The sequence below is a fragment of the Oncorhynchus clarkii genome, chromosome 16 (assembly GCF_045791955.1).
Source record: "Oncorhynchus clarkii lewisi isolate Uvic-CL-2024 chromosome 16, UVic_Ocla_1.0, whole genome shotgun sequence".
In the NCBI taxonomy this organism is placed as follows: Eukaryota; Metazoa; Chordata; class Actinopteri; order Salmoniformes; family Salmonidae; genus Oncorhynchus; species Oncorhynchus clarkii.
The window spans coordinates 57,457,838-57,476,662 of NC_092162.1; the positions used below are offsets into that span (position 1 = coordinate 57,457,838).

General features: G+C 45.8%; 1 protein-coding gene across 1 annotated transcript in view; it reads left to right on the forward strand.

The window, feature by feature from the left end:
* Positions 1–588: 588 nt before the first annotated feature.
* Positions 589–18,825, forward strand: part of LOC139368801 (protein bicaudal D homolog 2-like) — a 79,822-nt gene continuing 61,585 nt past the window's right edge. The window contains exon 1 of the mRNA XM_071108164.1: positions 589–1,130. Coding sequence (XP_070964265.1) covers positions 891–1,130 — 240 coding nt within the window. The 5' untranslated portion in view covers positions 589–890. The remainder of the gene's footprint in view (positions 1,131–18,825) is intronic.

Genomic DNA, 18,825 nt, shown 5'->3' on the forward strand with positions numbered 1-18,825 from the left:
AATTTGTGTGGAGTGAGCCAAGCATGGCGTCAGTTTAAATCAAACGATTGAAATCCAACAAAAAAAATATATCCCCTATTAAACTATTGTTGAATTTCTTATCTAGTAAACCTATGCCATTCACTTGGATATTGCTTAGATTAGATGTTCCAAAATATGCATTATTCTGAAGATTTTATCCCACTAGGTATAGCTTTTATAACAGTGTCATATTCCATATTCCATATTCCTTGTATCTTTCCATAAATCTCTGCTTAAATAGATTCCCACGACTACTAACTAATTGGCTGACAAGGACAATGTTTTTCGAGAACCAATTACGGTAAAATAACATCTTGTTTCTATGTAATTTCTACCCATTATTCCATATAAAACATTTATGAGGTGAAAAGTTCTGTTTATACAGCAAAGGCCAGCACATTATAGCCTGTTTGTGAAAAGCCACCAATTTCACAGGAAGTTTACCCTCGTGAGTGATTTGTCTGTGGTACTACATTTCCCATCAACCACCATTCTTATCTCGTACTCTCAGCTGAGTGATCTGACAGCGACCGACCGCTTCTTCCCCAATCGCTCAGCAGCCGGGGAGAGGCGAAGGGCAAAGGAACAGCAATCATGGAGCAGTTGTAGGGGATAATGGACAAGCCTCTCCTTCCGGAAGAAAGCAAAGAAACTAAAGCTACTTGACCGAAAACGTAATTCCCAAAGCGGCAACGAGAAACACAAGAGTATCAATCATGCAGTTCAAATACAGAATAATCGAATAATCTATTCCAACGAAAGGGTTCTCTGTGATCCTTCAAGGTTGGAACCGCTTCAAGCCGTCCCGTCCCCACATTGTACGTCGCTGGCGCATCGGCCGCGGTTGATCGATCACCATCGTCCATAGTATGTCCGTGGAGGACCAGCGCTATTCCGACGCGATGCGGGTGCTAGAGGCCGGACCGGAGTGGCTACGAGCCGAGATCGAGCGCCTTTCCCGGGAGCTGAGTGAGACTACCCATGAGAAGATCCAGGCGGCAGAGTACGGGCTGGCGGTGCTGGAGGAGAAGCAGCAGCTGAAACAGCAGTATGACGACCTGGAGATCGAATACGAGACCGTGCGCCAGGAACTGGACATGCTCAAAGAGGTAGGCATATACCTATTTTCTTACCTATACCTATAGTCTTTTACTGGTGTCCATTTACTGCATTAAATGTACAGTGCTATAAAATAACATATCATTCATGCAAACATAAAATCTATAGGCCCTGTGCTTATTTATTATTGGCAGCTGTAGGCCTAGCCTATGATATGTCCTGAAATGCCATTATTGTTTTTTACATTCTATTCTGACAAGTGCTCCTCACCCTACAAGGTCAACTGTAAGGGGGTGAGGAGATGATGTATTTGTAACCTTGCCTCATGCTCTATCAGTGATTCCCCTGGCGTCTGTGGGTGCATTGATATTCTTGCCGTACTGCCTCTTCTCTCTAGCTCCATGCTTAGTAATATTTGCATGCCCATACAGTGTTTGCTGTGTATAGTCATTTTCTGTGGGATTTGAAATGTGAACTCTAATACATTGCAACACTGAAATAGTACTCTGATGAAGATGAAGGTGAAGATGAGTTATCTGACCAATGCTGAAAGTTCTATCATCACAAATGTATTTGAGTAATAGTTATCCACTGACACCCTGCTTATTAAAGCGTTTTGATAGTTTATGAAAAGCGCTGTAGAAATGTAATAAATTATTATTATTTATGTGTAACTAATTAAAAAGTGGACATTGCTTTTGGTTGATATGGTTTCATTTCTAATTTACACACACATGAAAGCTTTCAAATGCTCATTAAGACAGTACTCAGTACTAAAGCAGTCTCCCAAACCAGAGGACCTGAATGATCTGGTATTTCCAGTACGATTTGAAAGGGGCGGGCATGTGGTTTTTGAATTTTGAAAGTTCCCGCCTGAAAAAGAGGAAGGATGAGTAACTTATTAATGGAGGAAACTAAAGAAGTTCTGACCATTCAGGAATGGAAGGAATGCTGACTGTTAGTCAGGGCAGGGAGACAGGATAAAGGACTGTCCTGTGTTTCCAAACTGTGAAAACCTCTTTCCCACTTAAATTTCACATGGCAGTCCTAGATCTCTCTTCCCTTTCCTGGCAGAGGTTTCAGCAGCCTTGTGATTTTGATTAGGAGAGAGAGAGAGCGAGTCAGAGTGAACCGCTGCAGCAGCTGAACAGCTCACGTGTCCCAGGGCAGTTTGGTAGAAAAAGGGGATGCCCTCTTTAGCTGTGAGGAGATTTCTGCCCAGAGCGTCACTTCATGGCCTGGATGAGTTGCTTCCTGCTATGTGGAACCCATTTCTGAGGGGTTCCACTAGTTAACACAGCCACAAAGTCCGATTCCACAGCCACAAAGTCCAAATTGTCTACAAACATGATCTTTTTGGTTTAAGGTTAGGGTTACATTTGATTTACATTTTAGTAATTTATCACGACTTACAGTAATGATTACATACATTTTGATACTTATTTTAAGGTTTAGAAATACAGTTGTAAGAAGATACATTCTGGAAATGGTTGGGGTTTATGACTTTGTGGGTATAGAAGCTAGTGACGACTCTGAGATCTTTACATCCCTCTTTCTTCCCACATGACTAGAATAGACCAATCATTAGTGCACAGTGGGCCGGGTACCCCATGATGCTTCACTCCTCCTTGTCTCGCTTAACATGTGCACAGCTCCCTTGGGTGTGTGAGTATGTGAGTGGGTTGAGGAATGAGACGGAAAGAGAGATGGAGGAGGGAGGCAGAGGGAGAGAGGTACCCTTGGCCGAACAGATATGACGCAGTAAAATCTGAAGTAAATTAGCTCATTGTTTCTCTCTATCCCCCCTCTCCTCGGTCTTCTCTCCCTTTTTCTTTCCTTCCCTATTGCATGTCTCGCTTTCTTTCCCCCTCTCCCCTTCTTCCTCTGTGCATAGTGGCTGGATTTCAGAGAGGTTTTCTTGGGGCTCTCAGCAGCCTCTCTTCTGCGTTCCCATGCATTCCCCTGGCCAGAATCTCAGAATAACAACATGGAACCTCTGAATAGAGGAAACAGACTGGAAGCAAGCAAGAATGGTAACCATGGCAGTAAAAGAGAGAGAATAGGATAAACTGGTTGCTCCTAGATACAGATGGAGTGCTTTTGTTTTTCTTCTGCTTTTTTGATTATTTTCCAAGCCAACAATTGTTTCAAAAATCAGTCTGAATCATTGCATTTTTGTCTGATTTATGAAGTTAATGACTCGTTGACTTTGTCACTGATGAACAAATGTCCAATGTTTGTTTGATTGATTCTGGTTTGATGATCAATCAAACGTTGTCTATTTGGAAATCAGTTCATTGTTTGTCTGGCTGCCATTTATGGGCCTATTGTAGATATTGCTATATTTTTTAACCTTTTATTTAAGTAGTCAAGTCAGTTAAGAACAAATTCTTATTTACAATGGCGTCCTAGGAAAAGTGGGTTAACTGCCTTGTTCAGGGGCAGAACAACAGATTTTTACCTAGTCACCTCGGGGATTTGATCAACCTTTCGGTTACTGGCCCAACGCTCTAACCACTAGGCTACCTGCCGCCCCATTTGCATTGAGTCATGCCTGGATCCGAATGGTGTCGAAATCGAATTTATATTTAGCCATTTTAGTGACTACCCTCGATGTAGCCTAGCTGAGGAGATGACATCATTGCCATGATAAATGTGTTTCTTCCTCTCCGCTTGGTAGATGAAACAATGGTTTCATTACTGCCAGTGTTAGATGTATGGTCAGGTCCTGGCTGATACTAGCCTTCTGTCCAACACTACTTTTTAGTATTAGAAATCCCAGAGTGCAAAGATCCTTGGTGTGACCTTGGACAACACCCTGTCATTCTCTGCGAACATCAAAGCAGTGACTCGCTCCTGCAGGTTCATGCTCTACAACGTCTGTAGATTACGACCTTTCCTCACAGGAAGCAGCGCAGATCCTGATCCAGGCACTTGTCATCTCCCGTCTAGAGTACCACAACTCTCTGTTGGCTGGGCTCCCCGCTTGTGCCATCAAACCCCTGCACCTTATCTAGAAAGCCGCAGTCCACCGGATGTTCAACCTTCCTAAATTCTCCCATGTCACCCTGCTCCTCTGCACACTCCACTGTCTTCCAGTCGAAGCTCACATCATCTTCCAGACCATGGTGCTTACCTACGGAGCAGCAAGAGGAACTGCACCTCCTTACCTTCAGGCTGTACTCAAACCCTACCCTACAAACCCCCAATCCGAGCACTCTGTTCCACCACCTCCGGTCTCTTGGCCCTCCCACCCATACGAGAGGTCAGCTCCCACTCAGCCCAGTCAAAGCTCCTCTCAGTCCTGATGGAACAAGCTTCCCCCTAAAGTCAGGACAGCAGAGTCTCTACCATCTTTGGAAAACGTCTGAAACCCTACCTCTTTGAAGAGCCCAGCTCGATCCCCCCCTCCTTACTTCTCTTTTTCCACTAGCACTGACTTTGCTGATAAATACTTTGCTGAGGGAAACTGGACATGATACGATTGCAATTTGTTGTTGTCTCACCTAGCTATCTTAAGATAAATCCATGAATTGTAAGTCACTCTGGATAAGTGTAAAAATGTTTAATATAAGAAATATCCCATCTGTGTAGCCATTAACCACAATAATAACCAGAGGGCAGTGATATCCGGGGATTGTTGTGTTGTCTGGTATTGTGCCTTTAGAGTTAAACGTTGGCCGTAGGTCATTGGTCAAGGTTCATTGTAAAAGGTGACTCTAAAAGGAAAAACATTTCCCCTCCCCATCTTCCTCCTCCCCCGTCCGCCCTACGCTTTCTCTCCCAGCCCTCCTCTCTCTCTGCGGTGGTGTGTGGAGGCAGGAAGCTCTGTTATCAGGAAAGAGGACGGGGGAAAAACAGATCCCTTTCAACTCTGACTTCCTCTAGTTCACTGTGGGATAGCAGCTGGCTACCTGGTTAACATGGTCAGAGACAAGAGAGGCCTGTCTAAAAATACACCTTATCTATCTCTGTGGGAAATATAATAATCATTCAAAATGTCTTCATATTTCCTGTTATACAGGATGCCTGAATATAATTATCTGTTACAGAAGAGACAAGTTGTTCTGTTAAATCAAACTCTTAGCTCAGATGGCCTCTTGAAGTAAGGTGCACTCATGCCATTATAGGTCTTCAGTCACAATGGGTTGTCTGAATTCAAATAGCTCATTTAATTTTGCCTGCCACTGTGTGTTGAGTTAGGGCAGTGCTATTAGGAGCAATTCTGGTTTACTGCTATTAGTTTTCTTTAGCAACTGCAAACAGTCTAGCTGACCTCTACAAACAGAATGTTGGCTGTCCTTTGTCTCTAGGGGTATTTAAGACTGTTGGACTACTGTCTAGTCAGGTAAATGTCATGTTGAATGACCATTGTCTCTGGAGATGGTTGTACCTGGTTACTATTTACCCTGCTGAATACCATGTTTGGTTTTCCTTTCTCTTTGGCGGTCCTCTTTGAGGACTTAGACAGGTCGGAATAAAAGACCTGGAAGATTTACACCGTACTGTCTGTCCAACACTAAACCCTGTCCAGATGATACACACACTCAGCCTGTGTGTATGTAATTCATATTTGTTGCGTGTTTAAAATGACTGTTTTTTTTTTACTCTTGTTCCAATCTGGGTGGAACAAGCAGGTCAGAAGTCATCTTTGGCAGTGAGCAAAGTCCAGCTGCAATGGTATACAGTAGGTCTAACCCCGGGGGCAGTCAACGACAGACCTGAAGAAGAGGACACACACACTAGTCAACACCACTTGGGAGGCAGTGTGCCTGTGAATAAGTGTGACTGAGTCTGCTGTTCTGCAGACTATGGCTTTACAGCAGCTACCTGCTGCTGCAGAATGGCATATAATGGAACATGAGAGACCATCCATGAGGCTATAACTATGGATGGATTTGATATAGTATATTTTGAGGATATTTTCTGTTTTTCTATAGGTCCATCCACTTAATACTTACATGTTTTCCCCCACATGTTGTTTTCACGTTGTCTAGTAGAAAGTGTTCAAGGAATCATACTGCCCTCCTAATTGCTAGTCGCCTTGAATTACTGCTCCCATATTGCTCAGGCTTTAGATTCATACTGCTGGTATATTGTCATTCAATCTCTTTATATTCCATAGGACTCATAGCTGTAACGTAAGGTTGCGATCTCTCTGTTTGGCTTTGCTTTTGACTCTTGTTTGTGAGTGAGTGGACTGGTGGCAAGCTAACGTTCCCTCCCTAATCTTACACCCACCTCACAGGGGTAGAGGGTGCTTACTGCTTGGTGACTGTTGCTAGCTACCCATTGATAGCCCATAGCGAGGGGAAGTGGGTGGCAGTCTGAGCTAGCTGCTACGGCTACGCTGGATTAGTGTCCATCTGTTGTCCAGTGAGACCTACATCTTGGGTCACTTGGCTCCCAGCCCCTGTGAGGTGTTTTGGGGTGTTTCTCAATAGTTTAAAGTGGATTCCTCTCCACGTCTCCTTTCCGTCATCTCCTTCATCTTCAATGATCAGATCGTACCAAAGTGTAGGTTTATAAGAGGAGGTTTAGTACATCCTTTAGTTCTATAAAGTAATAAAGGTACTCACCACCCTGTGATGTGAAGACTGTGGACTTTCACCTCTTACATGAACCATTTACGCTCGTGGGAATTGGCCTATATGGTTAGAAATGTTTCTAAGAAATATAAAAAGCATATGCACAACAATGGTAGCCATTGAAAGGGAACAGTTTGGATATTACAAGACTGAATCCACACATTACACTATTGATTTTATGTGCATTGTACATTTCATTTTTTGATATCGAAATCTGAAAATACTCTGGAGATATTCAGTAACATGATAAGACTATTCTTCGGGGTAGGTGCAACAGGACAAAAACACTACAAGGCTTTGAGTGAGAGGACTAGCTGGTGTCTCCAAGTGGACACAAACCTCCAAAGTGTGCACAACTCCTAAGCAATTTCAATTCACTTTTATGATGTAAAGAAGAGTCAACTATAAGGTACTTTTTTGAGCTCCTAGCTGTGCCGTTGAGGAACTAGAGCAAGCACTCTTGTAGTTGTTTAATTTGGAACACAACCCTGCATCCCCGCCATGACACAATTATTGTTGTTGTTTATGGAATCCAAGAACGGTCCATTAGAAATCGCAATCTGGGTCAGGTGGGAAAGATTTAAAAGCTTCTTCTGTTGCCAACATGATTAGCTAAGTTATAAAATACGATCTTACAGTGTTAGACTTTCACAAGGCAATTCAGAGAAACAGATCGTCATTTTGGTGCACATAGAAAATAGTCATGAGTGCATTCAGGTGCGTGTGCCTCGATACATTTTCTGCACAATGAACAAACAGGCTCATTCTGTTCAGACCAATCCAGGGTATGACGCCATGTCATTTTGTAACAGAACATCAAACATAGTGATCATAAGCGTTGACATTGGATATGACATGAGTTTTATGGTTTGAAAATGTAAAGTACACATTTGGACTCGCAGGTGTTTGACTTGGTTGTATGACGTCAAAGCACTATTTAATATAATCTTCTCACTTTCTCATGTCTCACTTTCAAAATGCATCAAGTCATCTTAATTTACAGCATATCCCTCTCAGACAACAAACAATTTGCAAATGTTACCCAATTAGCCCAAAACTGAAATGGAGATTTCCTCAACCCCAATCTTAATCATGACTCTTACAGGGATGGGTGGTCAGGGGAAACTTCACTGATTGTGGCATATTTGTCTTGTGGTGAAGTTGATGCATGATGTGACATTATCTCAAGCAACTGTTGCTGTTACATGTGACATTCTGGGTGCTTTAGAGTTGCTACAAGGTTGACCAAGTGGCCATAAAGATGTCAGCATTCTCTAATTATTAGGGGACCAGACAGCAGACCCATAGAACATATAGCCAGATGGCCCATAGAAAGAGAAGGCTATCTTTTTCCTTCTCTTTCTGGCTGTTTCTCTCCAATGCCAGACCCCTCTGTAAGTCAACACACAGTTGTCATAACAAAGGCCAGTGTTCTCTGGGTTCTTGTGGCATTGTGGGGGGTGTCATTCAGCCATTCTCTCACTCACTCACTCACTCACTCACTCACTCACTCACTCACTCACAGCTGTGGGAGTCCAAGACACCGTTAAGTTTAATAAAAACTGCCAGCTCTGTCCTTGACTCGCTGGTCTTTGTGTGCCTGAGCCCGATGGGGTTAACAGGTCTTGGGTGTCACAGACGAAGGGAGAGTTAAATGCTCTCAGAGGAGAACAAAAGACAGATTGAGAGAGGTGTCCCATTGTGGCCATATTTGAAACGACAGGTCACTTTTAAATGCAAATTCACTAACGTACATGTGTCCTTCAACAAATATGTTTGGTGTGACTTTAAACTCTTCCACTGTGTTTGACCTAGGATCCCCATTGGATCCATTTTAAAAATAGGAGGAGGATAACACAGTCCCATCTGCTGCCTTATAAGGGAAGAAATGTTGGAAAGTTTGATTGTAGTCCAACAGTTGGATTGGACTCTGGTAGTAGGGAGTGTTTGTCTGGTGTGTTTGCCCCAGTATGGATCCCTGCTGGTGAGGTTGGTCAGAGATGGACAGGGCCTCCCTCCCTGGAGCCATCAAACCGTGTGTGTTTGATGGGGACTCTTCTCTAAACTATGTCCCTCCTCCTGCCCTCTCCCCGTATTGTAGAGGGTATTTTAACAAGCCCTTTCATCTGTGGCGGCCCTGCGCCGGACATCCACTCCGCAATTAAGGGGTAATCTTTTCTAAATGGCACTAAATAAAGTCCCAAATCCCCTCCCTTCTGGGCCTAAGAGGATGAATCCCAGCCACTGTGCTCAGGGCTTACGGAGGTCTGGGAGCCAGGCCAGAGCCCAGCAACACTCCACGCTCAGCCCAGGGAAGGAAGGGCCTGTCTGGGTGCTGCTGCCTGACCCTCCCCTTCCTGGTGCTCTGTCGTGCTTCTCTGGCGTCCTATAGATTAGGCCAAACTGAAATTAAGTCAGATAGAGAGAGAGAGGATGTGCGGGTCCAGTGGGCAGTAGAGCAGAAAGCAATGTCAGCAATGACTCAAAAACACAACCTTCAGAAAAGAGTTCCACTCTAGATTTGTCAAGTGAAGCCAACATTCTGAATCTGGTGTAACTACAATCACTTGGACCGAGCTACCATATATGGTACCTTGGACTGTACAAAGACCCGACTGCTGTTAGCCTGGATGAATAAAGGGCTTTTGTTTCTACCATCAGTGATGGATAAAGGACCAGCAGGATGTATTAATCACAGATCAAATGTATGTTGGTTGCTGGGTGTTTAAGTCTGAGGTACTGTACAGTGAAGCACTGAGTTGTTTGGTGGCTCTACTGAAACAGGAGCTGAGTGTAAGTGAAGCAGAGCATAGGGCCAGGGTGGCTCTACTGAAACAGGAGCTGAGTGAAGCAGAGCACAGGGCCAGGGTGGCTCTACTGAAACAGGAGCTGAGTGAAGCAGAGCACAGGGCCAGGGTGGCTCTACTGAAACAGGAGCTGAGTGAAGCAGAGCACAGGGCCAGGGTGGCTGTATTGAAACAGGAGCTGAGTGAAGCAGAGCACAGGGCCAGGGTGGCTGTATTGAAACAGGAGCTGAGTGAAGCAGAGCACAGGGCCAGGGTGGCTGTATTGAAACATTCAATCAATCAAATGTATTCAGAAAGCCCTTTTTACATCAGCAGTTGTCACCAAGTGCTATACAGAAACCCAGCCTAAAATCCCAAACAGCAAGCAATGCAGATGTAGAAGCACGGTGGCTAGGAAAAACTCCTTGGAGAGACAGGAATTTAACAAGAAACCTAGAGAGGAACCAGGCTCTGAGGGGTGGCCAGTCCTCTTCAGGCTGTGCCGGGTGGAGATTATGAGAATACATGGCCATTAAGGCCAGATTAAGGTCAGGAGCTGAGTGTTTGTGAAGCAGGGTAGTGGCTGGGTGGTGTGGCAGGGGGAGGAGCTGTGTTTGTTTCTTTTTCAGTTATGAGGTTTGGTGTAGGTGCGTCTCTGGTGGGAGGGTTAGTCAGGTGAACTGTTGCTGTTTGCTTTGGGAGACAGCAGCCATGACATCAGCAAGAGTAAAGGTTTAGAATTTCAGGTGCCTGCTATTATGTTTCAGGTGCCTGGTATTTCCAGGGTAGAACTGTCTGTTATATAACTTCTCTGGGTTTTACTGTAGTGCAGCACACATGATGGACAGCATGTGGAGACTGACTGCCCCCTTGCCTAGTTAAGTATATAGTACGCAGGATGGTGTCATTACTGACTGCTCCCTTGCCTAGTTAAGTATATAGTACGCAGGATGGTGTCATTACTGACTGCCCCCTTGCCTAGTTAAGTATATAGTACGCAGGATGGTGTCATTACTGACTGCCCCCATGCCTAGTTAAGTATATAGTATGCAGGATGGTGTCATTACTGACTGCCCCCTTGCCTAGTTAAGTATATAGTACGCAGGATGGTGTCATTACTGACTGCCCCCTTGCCTAGTTAAGTATATAGTATGCAGGATGGTGTCATTACTGACTGCCCCCTTGCCTAGTTAAGTATATAGTACGCAGGATGGTGTCATTACTGACTGCCCCCTTGCCTAGTTAAGTATATAGTATGCAGGATGGTGTCATTACTGACTGCCCCCTTGCCTAGTTAAGGATATAGTACGCAGGATGGTGTCATTACTGACTGCCCCCTTGCCTAGTTAAGTATATAGTATGCAGGATGGTGTCATTACTGACTGCCCCCTTGCCTAGTTAAGTATATAGTACGCAGGATGGTGTCATTACTGACTGCCCCCTTGCCTAGTTAAGTATATAGTATGCAGGATGGTGTCATTACTGACTGCCCCCTTGCCTAGTTAAGTATATAGTACGCAGGATGGTGTCATTACTGACTGGAAGCTCTCTCGCCACGATCTGATATCAAGCAGCTTACCTGTGTCTCGTCAAAATCCCTCTCACTGGCCAACTCTCATTGACCGTGTTTCTCAGTCTTAGTAGAAGTTCATGTTCATGGGGATTTTGACTCACTTCAGCCACCGTTTCTAAACACATGCCCTGTTGAGTCCGCCACCTCTCTGTTATGGTGGGGCCATGCCCCCCGCCCCCAGGATGCCAACCTAGAGCGGGTTAAATCCCAGACCCCAATCTGCCCTCTCTAGTGCAGTATGGACCCCAGATTACAGCACCGGGCCATATTAGCTGTATTTAGCTTTCGGTATTAGACTGAGGATAACGGCAATTTGGGGTTTTCCTCAATCACCCGGAGTACCCCTGGAATTCAGAAAGGCATAAAGAGACAAAGTGTGTGTGTGTGTGGAATAGTGATTGTTTCTTTGGACATTAGATCGAGGCAGCTCTGAATTAATGAATCCAGTCACAGTGCATTGAGAGTAGCAGTACAGTGGCCCAGCAGGGTCATTCTTCCACTAGTGTAATCCTGTTAGTGGAGCACTATGGCCAGATCAGGCTATAAGTAGAGGGTGAGGTCATCATGGCGGGCCTGAGATCCTCTGTCACGATGTTAGGGTTTAAACAGAAGAGCTCTGGTCTCTGTGTACGGCTGACATTCTCCTGCCTCCTCCACTCATCGCCTTCATAAATCCCTCAACACAAAGAACCCAATGTGTTTGAATGGGCCATCTGAGACCATGTGTGCATGCCTGTGTGCGTGTATGTTACAGAGTTGGTGCTGTGAACTGATGGAGGGGAGCCTCTCCTTCCCCACTTCTCCCCCCCTCTCCTGTCCTCCTCCTCTTTCTGTTGTTTTTTTATCTCTCCGTCATCACATTCTGTCCGTTCCTCAACTAGCTGATTAGGCTAGACGTTTTGTCTTCACCACAGAATGTACTCTTCAGCACATTTTTTATCTAACTTGTGTCTCTTAATTGTCTCTCTCAAATATGTCCTATATCAATGACTGTGCTGATGATTATTATTACACATATTCTGAGAGTGAAAGGCTTGTTAGTCCCATGATTTTCACTGGTGTTCAGCTAGACACTGGGTACTATCACTGGTGTTCAGCTAGACACTGGGTACCGTCACTGGTGTTCAGCTAGACACTGGGTACTGTCACTGGTGTTCAGCTAGACACTGGGTACTGTCACTGGTGTTCAGCTAGACCCTGGGTACTGTCACTGGTGTTCGGCTAGACACTGGGTACTGTCACTGGTGTTCAGCTAGACACTGGGTACTGTCACTGGTGTTCGGCTAGACACTGGGTACTGTCACTGGTGTTCAGCTAGACACTGGGTACTGTCACTGGTGTTCGGCTAGACCCTGGGTACTGTCACTGGTGTTCGGCTAGACACTGGGTACTGTCACTGGTGTCCAGCTAGACACTGGGTACTGTCACTGGTGTTCAGCTAGCCACTTAGATTCACTTACCCATACATACTATTTGTACTTGCACTGACCCTCACCTGGTTATGTAGTGTTTCTGGAGATAGGCTCTCTATTCTCTGCCTGGTCAAGAGTAAATGCCTGTCAGTGTCAGGGTGGTTATGTGATGCTGTTTCTGCAAGTATACTGTATGTTATATAAATGGATCAGATGTGTGTGTGTGTGTGTGTGTGTGTGTGTTTACTTGACTCCCGCCTGCATAGTTCCTTTTATGAAAGTGTGTGGACTCTATTATCGGCTCGCCATCAAACCCTGTTTATGCTCTCTGCCTTGCCAAGCGCTCCAGGCGACCTGAGATACAGTAGTTTAGTTTACACCCACACACCCCTAACGGATCCAGGGAAACAGATAGCCTTACCACCCTACCCTGCTCCTCTCTGCTTGTTGTGAGCAACACTGTACCTTCCCTCTCCCCATTTTGTGATTTAAGACCTACTCAGAAAGTATTCAGACTCCTTGACTTTTTCGAAATGCTGTTACGTTACAGCCGTATTCTAAAATGCATTAAATACAAAAGAATCCTCATCAATCTAAACACAATAACCCATAACGACAAAGCGAAAACAGGTTTTTAGAAATGTTTGTAAATGTATTAAAAATAAAAAACAGAAATACCTTATTTAGACCCTTTGCTATGATACTTGAAATTGAGCTCAGGTGCATCCTGTTTCCATTGATTATCCTTGATATGTTACTACAACTTGATTGGAGTCCGCCTGTGGTAAATTCAATTGATTTGACATGATTTGGTAGGCCCAGACCTGTCTATATAAGGTCCCACAGTTGACAGTGCATGTCAGAGCAAAAAACGAGCCATGAGGTCGAATGAATTGTCCGTAGGGCTCCAAGACAGGATTGTGTCAAGGCACAAATCTGGGGAAGGGTACCAAAAGATTTCTGCAGCTTTGAAGGTCCCCCAAAACACAGTGGCCACCATCATTCTTAAATGGAAGAAGTTTGGAACCACCAAGACCCTTCCTAGAGCTGGCCGCTCGGCCTAAATGTCAAGCGTCAAGTCTGGAGGAAACCTGGCACCATCCCTACGGTGAAGCATGGTGGTGGCAGCGTCATGCTGTGGGGATGTTTTTCAGCGGCAGGGACTGGGAGACTAGTCAGGATTGAGGGAAAGATGAACGGAGAAAAGTACAGAGAGATCCTTGATGAAATCCTGCTCCAGAGCGCTCAGGACCTCAGACTGGGGCGAAGGTTCACCTTCCAATAGGACAACAACCCTAAGCACACAGCCAAGATAATGCAGGAGTGGCTTCAGGACATGTCTCTGAATGTTCTTGAGTGGCCCAGCCAGAGCCCAGACTTGAAACCGATCGAACATCTGAAAATAGCTGTGTAGCGACGCTCTCCATCCAACCTAACAGCGCTTCAGAGGATCTGCAGAGAACAATGGAAGAAACTCCCCAAATACAGGTTTGCCAAGCTTGTAGCGTCATACCCAAGAAGACTTCGCTGCCAAAGGTGCTTCAGCAAAGTACTGATTAAAGGGTCTGAATACTTATGTAAATGTGATATTTCCGTTTTTCATATGTAATAAATGTGCAAACATTTATAAAAAACCTACTTTAGCTTTCTCATTATGGGGTATTGTGTGTAGATTGATGAGGGAAAAAACTACTTAATAAATTTTAGAATAAGGCTGTAATGTAACAAAATGTGGAAAAAGTCTTTAACAAATGTCATGTCTCTGCTTCAGAGCCCGACAACAAGACATCTTTCTTGCCCCCAGCCCTCCTCAGAGGTTAAGAGAAGAGAGATAAGGCCATACTTCAAGGGCATCTCTGGAGGCGTCAAGTCTCAACCCTGCTTGGCCTCCTCACTCCTAACCCATGGCGTCTTGACTCCCTCCGTCTGCTCTCCCTCAGCTACGTCCCTGTTGCTCCTCACAGCTCCTTCCCTCTATTGAATTACAGTCTAGATATGCATCCTGTTTACCTCAACACAGCCCAAACTGGTTAATTATAGGAGTACGGAAGCAGATGAAATATGGCTCTATGGACCAGACCGGACATCTTTGAGAGAATAGGAGGTACAGAGCAGAGGCATAGAGTTCATTATAATCCCTGTCCACCCCCCTTTATGTTTTGAATACTGAAGATGGTAGCCTGGCTACCCATTCACATTGCTCCGTCCAAACGCCACACCCACAAACGTTTCATCCCCAAGATGAATGTATTGTGATAGACAGAGCAGGAGAATTCAATACTGTATGAGTTGTCAGGCAATGAAGATGGGTGTTTGTGGAAGCAATGTGTTGGTTCCCTCTCAGTGGGGTGTTTAAATGCACTGTTTCCTGTTCTGACTATCGCCAAGGAAACGGAGGACACCTACCCCTCTGAGCTGATGCTGGGATGTGGTCCTTAACCAGCATCTACTAATGTGTTCTAATCTAACACACACATACTCACACTCTAGTATGTGGGTGAATGTGCTAATGACCTGGCCATTACACACGTGCTCAGTGCTGTATGGGAGATTGGATCCACCTCCCCTCCTGAGCCTCTCCCACAGGAGAACACCCTCAAGGCATATAGGGGGAGAATTGGCCCTGATGGTGTATAAGAGGTCCCCTTGGGGTACGGGAGCATGCCCAAAAACAAAAGAGAGGCAGGGGGAGGGGGTATTATTAGCATAATACAGAGCACAGGAATAATGATGTTTATGGCATTAGTTGACACACACACACACACACACACACAGGTGTGACCAGCCCCACCCCTATCTTCATTTGAGGGGCTCAGACATGGAAAGTAGAGCTTATATTGGGATGAGGTGTCAGACTCGGTGATGAAATACCTCCGTTAATTTATGCATCCATCCATCCATCTTACACTGCAGTCTGCGGCTCACTGTTTGAATGACCATGTTGAAGAGCTTGGGGGCACTGTGTGTATAGTGTATCTGGGTGGGTCCATGGTTTGCCTCCACCGGGCCACCCTCTCATTCCAGGCTATGGCCCCAGGCCTTCTGTTAACCCCCCCCATCCCTCTCCCCTGTCTTCCACCCTGTCTTCCACCAGGCCCTGCAAGTAGGCCAGTCAATTTGGGTCCCTTCTCACTCCCCGAATATCTCCCCCAGTATCCCCATTTCTCTCCCCCGGTATCCCCAGTTCTCTCCCCCGGTATCCCCATTTCTCTCCCCCTTTCTCTCCAAGTATCCCCCAATATCCCCTTTTCTTCCCCAGTATTCCCCTTTCTCCCCCAGTATCCCCTTTCTTTCCTCCCCCAGTATTCCTCCTTTCTCCCGCAGTATCCTCTTTTCTTGCCCAATATTTCCCTTTCTCCCCCAGTATTCCCCTTTCTCCCCCGCATCCTCCTTTTTCTTCGCCTTTCTCCCCCAGTATCCTCATTTCTCCCCCAGTATCCTCATTTCTCCCCCAGTATCCTCCTTTCTCCACCTAGGGTGGGTGTGGAGCCTGGGTGGGTGTGGAGCCTGGGTGGTGTGGAGCCTGGGTGGGTGTGGAGCCTGGGTGGGTGTGGAGCCTGGGTGGGTGTGGAGCCTGGGTGGATGTGGAGCCTGGGTGGGTGTGTAGCCTGGGTGGGTGTGGAGTCTGGGTGGGTGTGGAGGAAAGTGGACCATAGTCAGGGAAACGTAACTGGAACACTGCTATATGTGCTATTGTATGTCAGACATGTAGGAGGGGAGGCAGGGAGGGATGGTGATAGAAAATGGGTGAAGCAGGAGGGGTGGATCAAGACCGATCACAAGGGACTTGTAGGCCTAGGAAAGGGTAGGGGGATTGTGTGTGTTTTGGAAAGGAGGGTAGGTATGGGGAGATTGTAATTGGATGTGTGCCAGTCTCTGAGGGGTCCTTGAGGACTGGGACTAAGAGATGGAGAGTGGGAGAGGGGGTGGGGTGGCAAGGCCCAGTGCCAGGCTTTCCTGTGGGAACCAGCCTGCTCTCTTTTAGGTGTGAATAGAGGAGAGCAAAACCCTGCTCGGTTACACCAGAAGTCTTCCTAATGAGTTTAAAGAGCCACGACTCAAAGGGAAGTGCTTAACCATTGTTCGGTTGTGTTAGGAGGAATATGTGGCCTGCATTTGCACTGTATTTCTCTCCCAAGTATTTCACTGCATTGTGTGTGTTAGAGTTCAAGTATATTAAGGTAGACTAATGATGAGATATCCATCATTTGACAGAAAGTCAATGCAGTTCTTGGAAGTGAACATCCATGCATTTCGCTTGGACTAATTTCTCACTTAAAGGATAGTGTGCATATGAAACCCAGCAATTTGTCATTGTAATGCAGAATGGTTAATGCATGTGACATTGTGTATGTCTGTGTGTCTGTCTGTATGATTGATTGGGTCTCATATGGCAGGGCTGTACCTTCCTGACCTGAAAATTAACCCCACTGGGAGAGAGGGCAGGACTGACTATCCCCCCACACCCAGAGACCAATTACTGCTAGTAGGAAAGGGGTCATTATTCTCTGTCTGTGTTGGGGGGGGGGCTAGCCAAGAGACTGGGCTGGTTGGGTGGGTGGGTTAGCAGATAGTTGATCGGTGTGGAATAGAGGTTGAGGGGTTGATGGGTGTGGAATCGAGGGTGAGGGGTTGGTGGGTGTGGAATAGAGGGTGAGGGGTTGATGGGTGTGGAATCGAGGATGAGGGGTGGATAGGTGTGGAATAGAGGGTGAGGGGTTGATGGGTGTGGAATCGAGGATGAGGGGTGGATGGGTGTGGAATAGAGAGTGAGGGGTGGATGGGTGTGGAATAGAGAGTGAGGGGTTGATGGGTGTGGAATAGAGGGTGAGGGGTGGATGGGTGTGGAATAGAGGGTGAGGGGTTGAGGGGTGTGGAATCGAGGATGAGGGGTGGATGGGTGTGGAATAGAGAGTGAGGGGTTGATGGGTGTGGAATAGAGGGTGAGGGGTGGATGGGTGTGGAATAGAGGGTGAGGGGTTGATGGGTGTGGAATAGAGGGTGGGGGGTGGATGGGTGTGGAATAGAGGGTGAGGGGTTTATGGGTGTGAAATAGATGATGAGGGGTTTATGGGTGTGGAATAGAGGATGAGGGGTGGAGTTGTGGACTAGAGGGTGAGGGTTTTGGGCTGTAAGGGGGCAGAGAGAGGGAAGGAAGGGATTTGGAATGAGGGATACATTAAATGAGTGAATAAATGAGTTAGGAGGTGGGGATGCACAGGAAGGAGGCAAATCTGGTATATCATTTACCCCTCCCTTCCTTCCTCCCTCCCTCCCTTCCTCCCTCCCTAACCCTCACCCTACTCCCTTCCTCACCTCCTAATTGATTAGACATGTCTGAGTAGTGATATATGGTGCTGTGATGATGGAGAGGTCTCGTATACAGTATTCATCTAATGTAAGATAATGAAGATTAAATGACAGCTGGCTTTATGAACTCTGGATTGATTTTAAAATGTGATCTGTTAAGTACCAGCTCAACCCCCACCCCCCTTCCCCTCCCCTTCCTGAGTCTGTCCCCAGTGACATTACGAAGAATGAGTCTGAGGGGAATGGAGAGGTTATACACAGTTAATTTGCTTCATTGGTGTAGAACTGTAAATCATGTCAGAATATGGGTTCAGCCTGTCAGAGAAACATATCTCACTCTGTTTAGTGGCAGGGGACCAACTGACACACAGCCTGGCACCAGATAGGGCTGTCTTTGTATTGCAAATCATAGAGAGACTAAATCATGAATGAGCCTGTGCTGCACTGATACTGTCTCTAATATGAGTAATGATATCAACACCAGAGACAGGCTCTGATATGAGTAATGATATCAACACCAGAGACAGGCTCTGATATGAGTAATGATATCAACACCAGAGACAGGCTCTGATATGAGTAATGATATCAACACCAGAGACAGGCTCTGATATGAGTAATGATATCAACACCAGAGACAGGCTCTGATATGAGTAATGATATCAACACCAGAGACAGGCTCTGATGTATGGAGCTTTAGAATCCGTGCCCTCCCTTGAGAGAGTTTCCTTTCCTCATGGTCAATTGTAGATTTAGCAGCCAGACAATAGACTGCATAAATAACCTCTAGAGGACAGGCTTGCCTAACCCCTACAGCTCCTTGCCTTATTTTCTATAGACTCCTACATATAAATATCCTCTCATATATTATACAGATGGTTCCTTACTATTCAATTGACTTTTAACTTCCAGTGTTTTTTCTATGTAAATAAACCACTAACTCAATTCAGGTTGAACCCGTTCAGAAAACTACCCTACCCTACCCTACCCTACCCTACCCTACCCTACCCTACCCTACCCTACTTCCTCACCTCACGTACAGTGCATCAATCTATACACAATACTCCATAATGACAAAG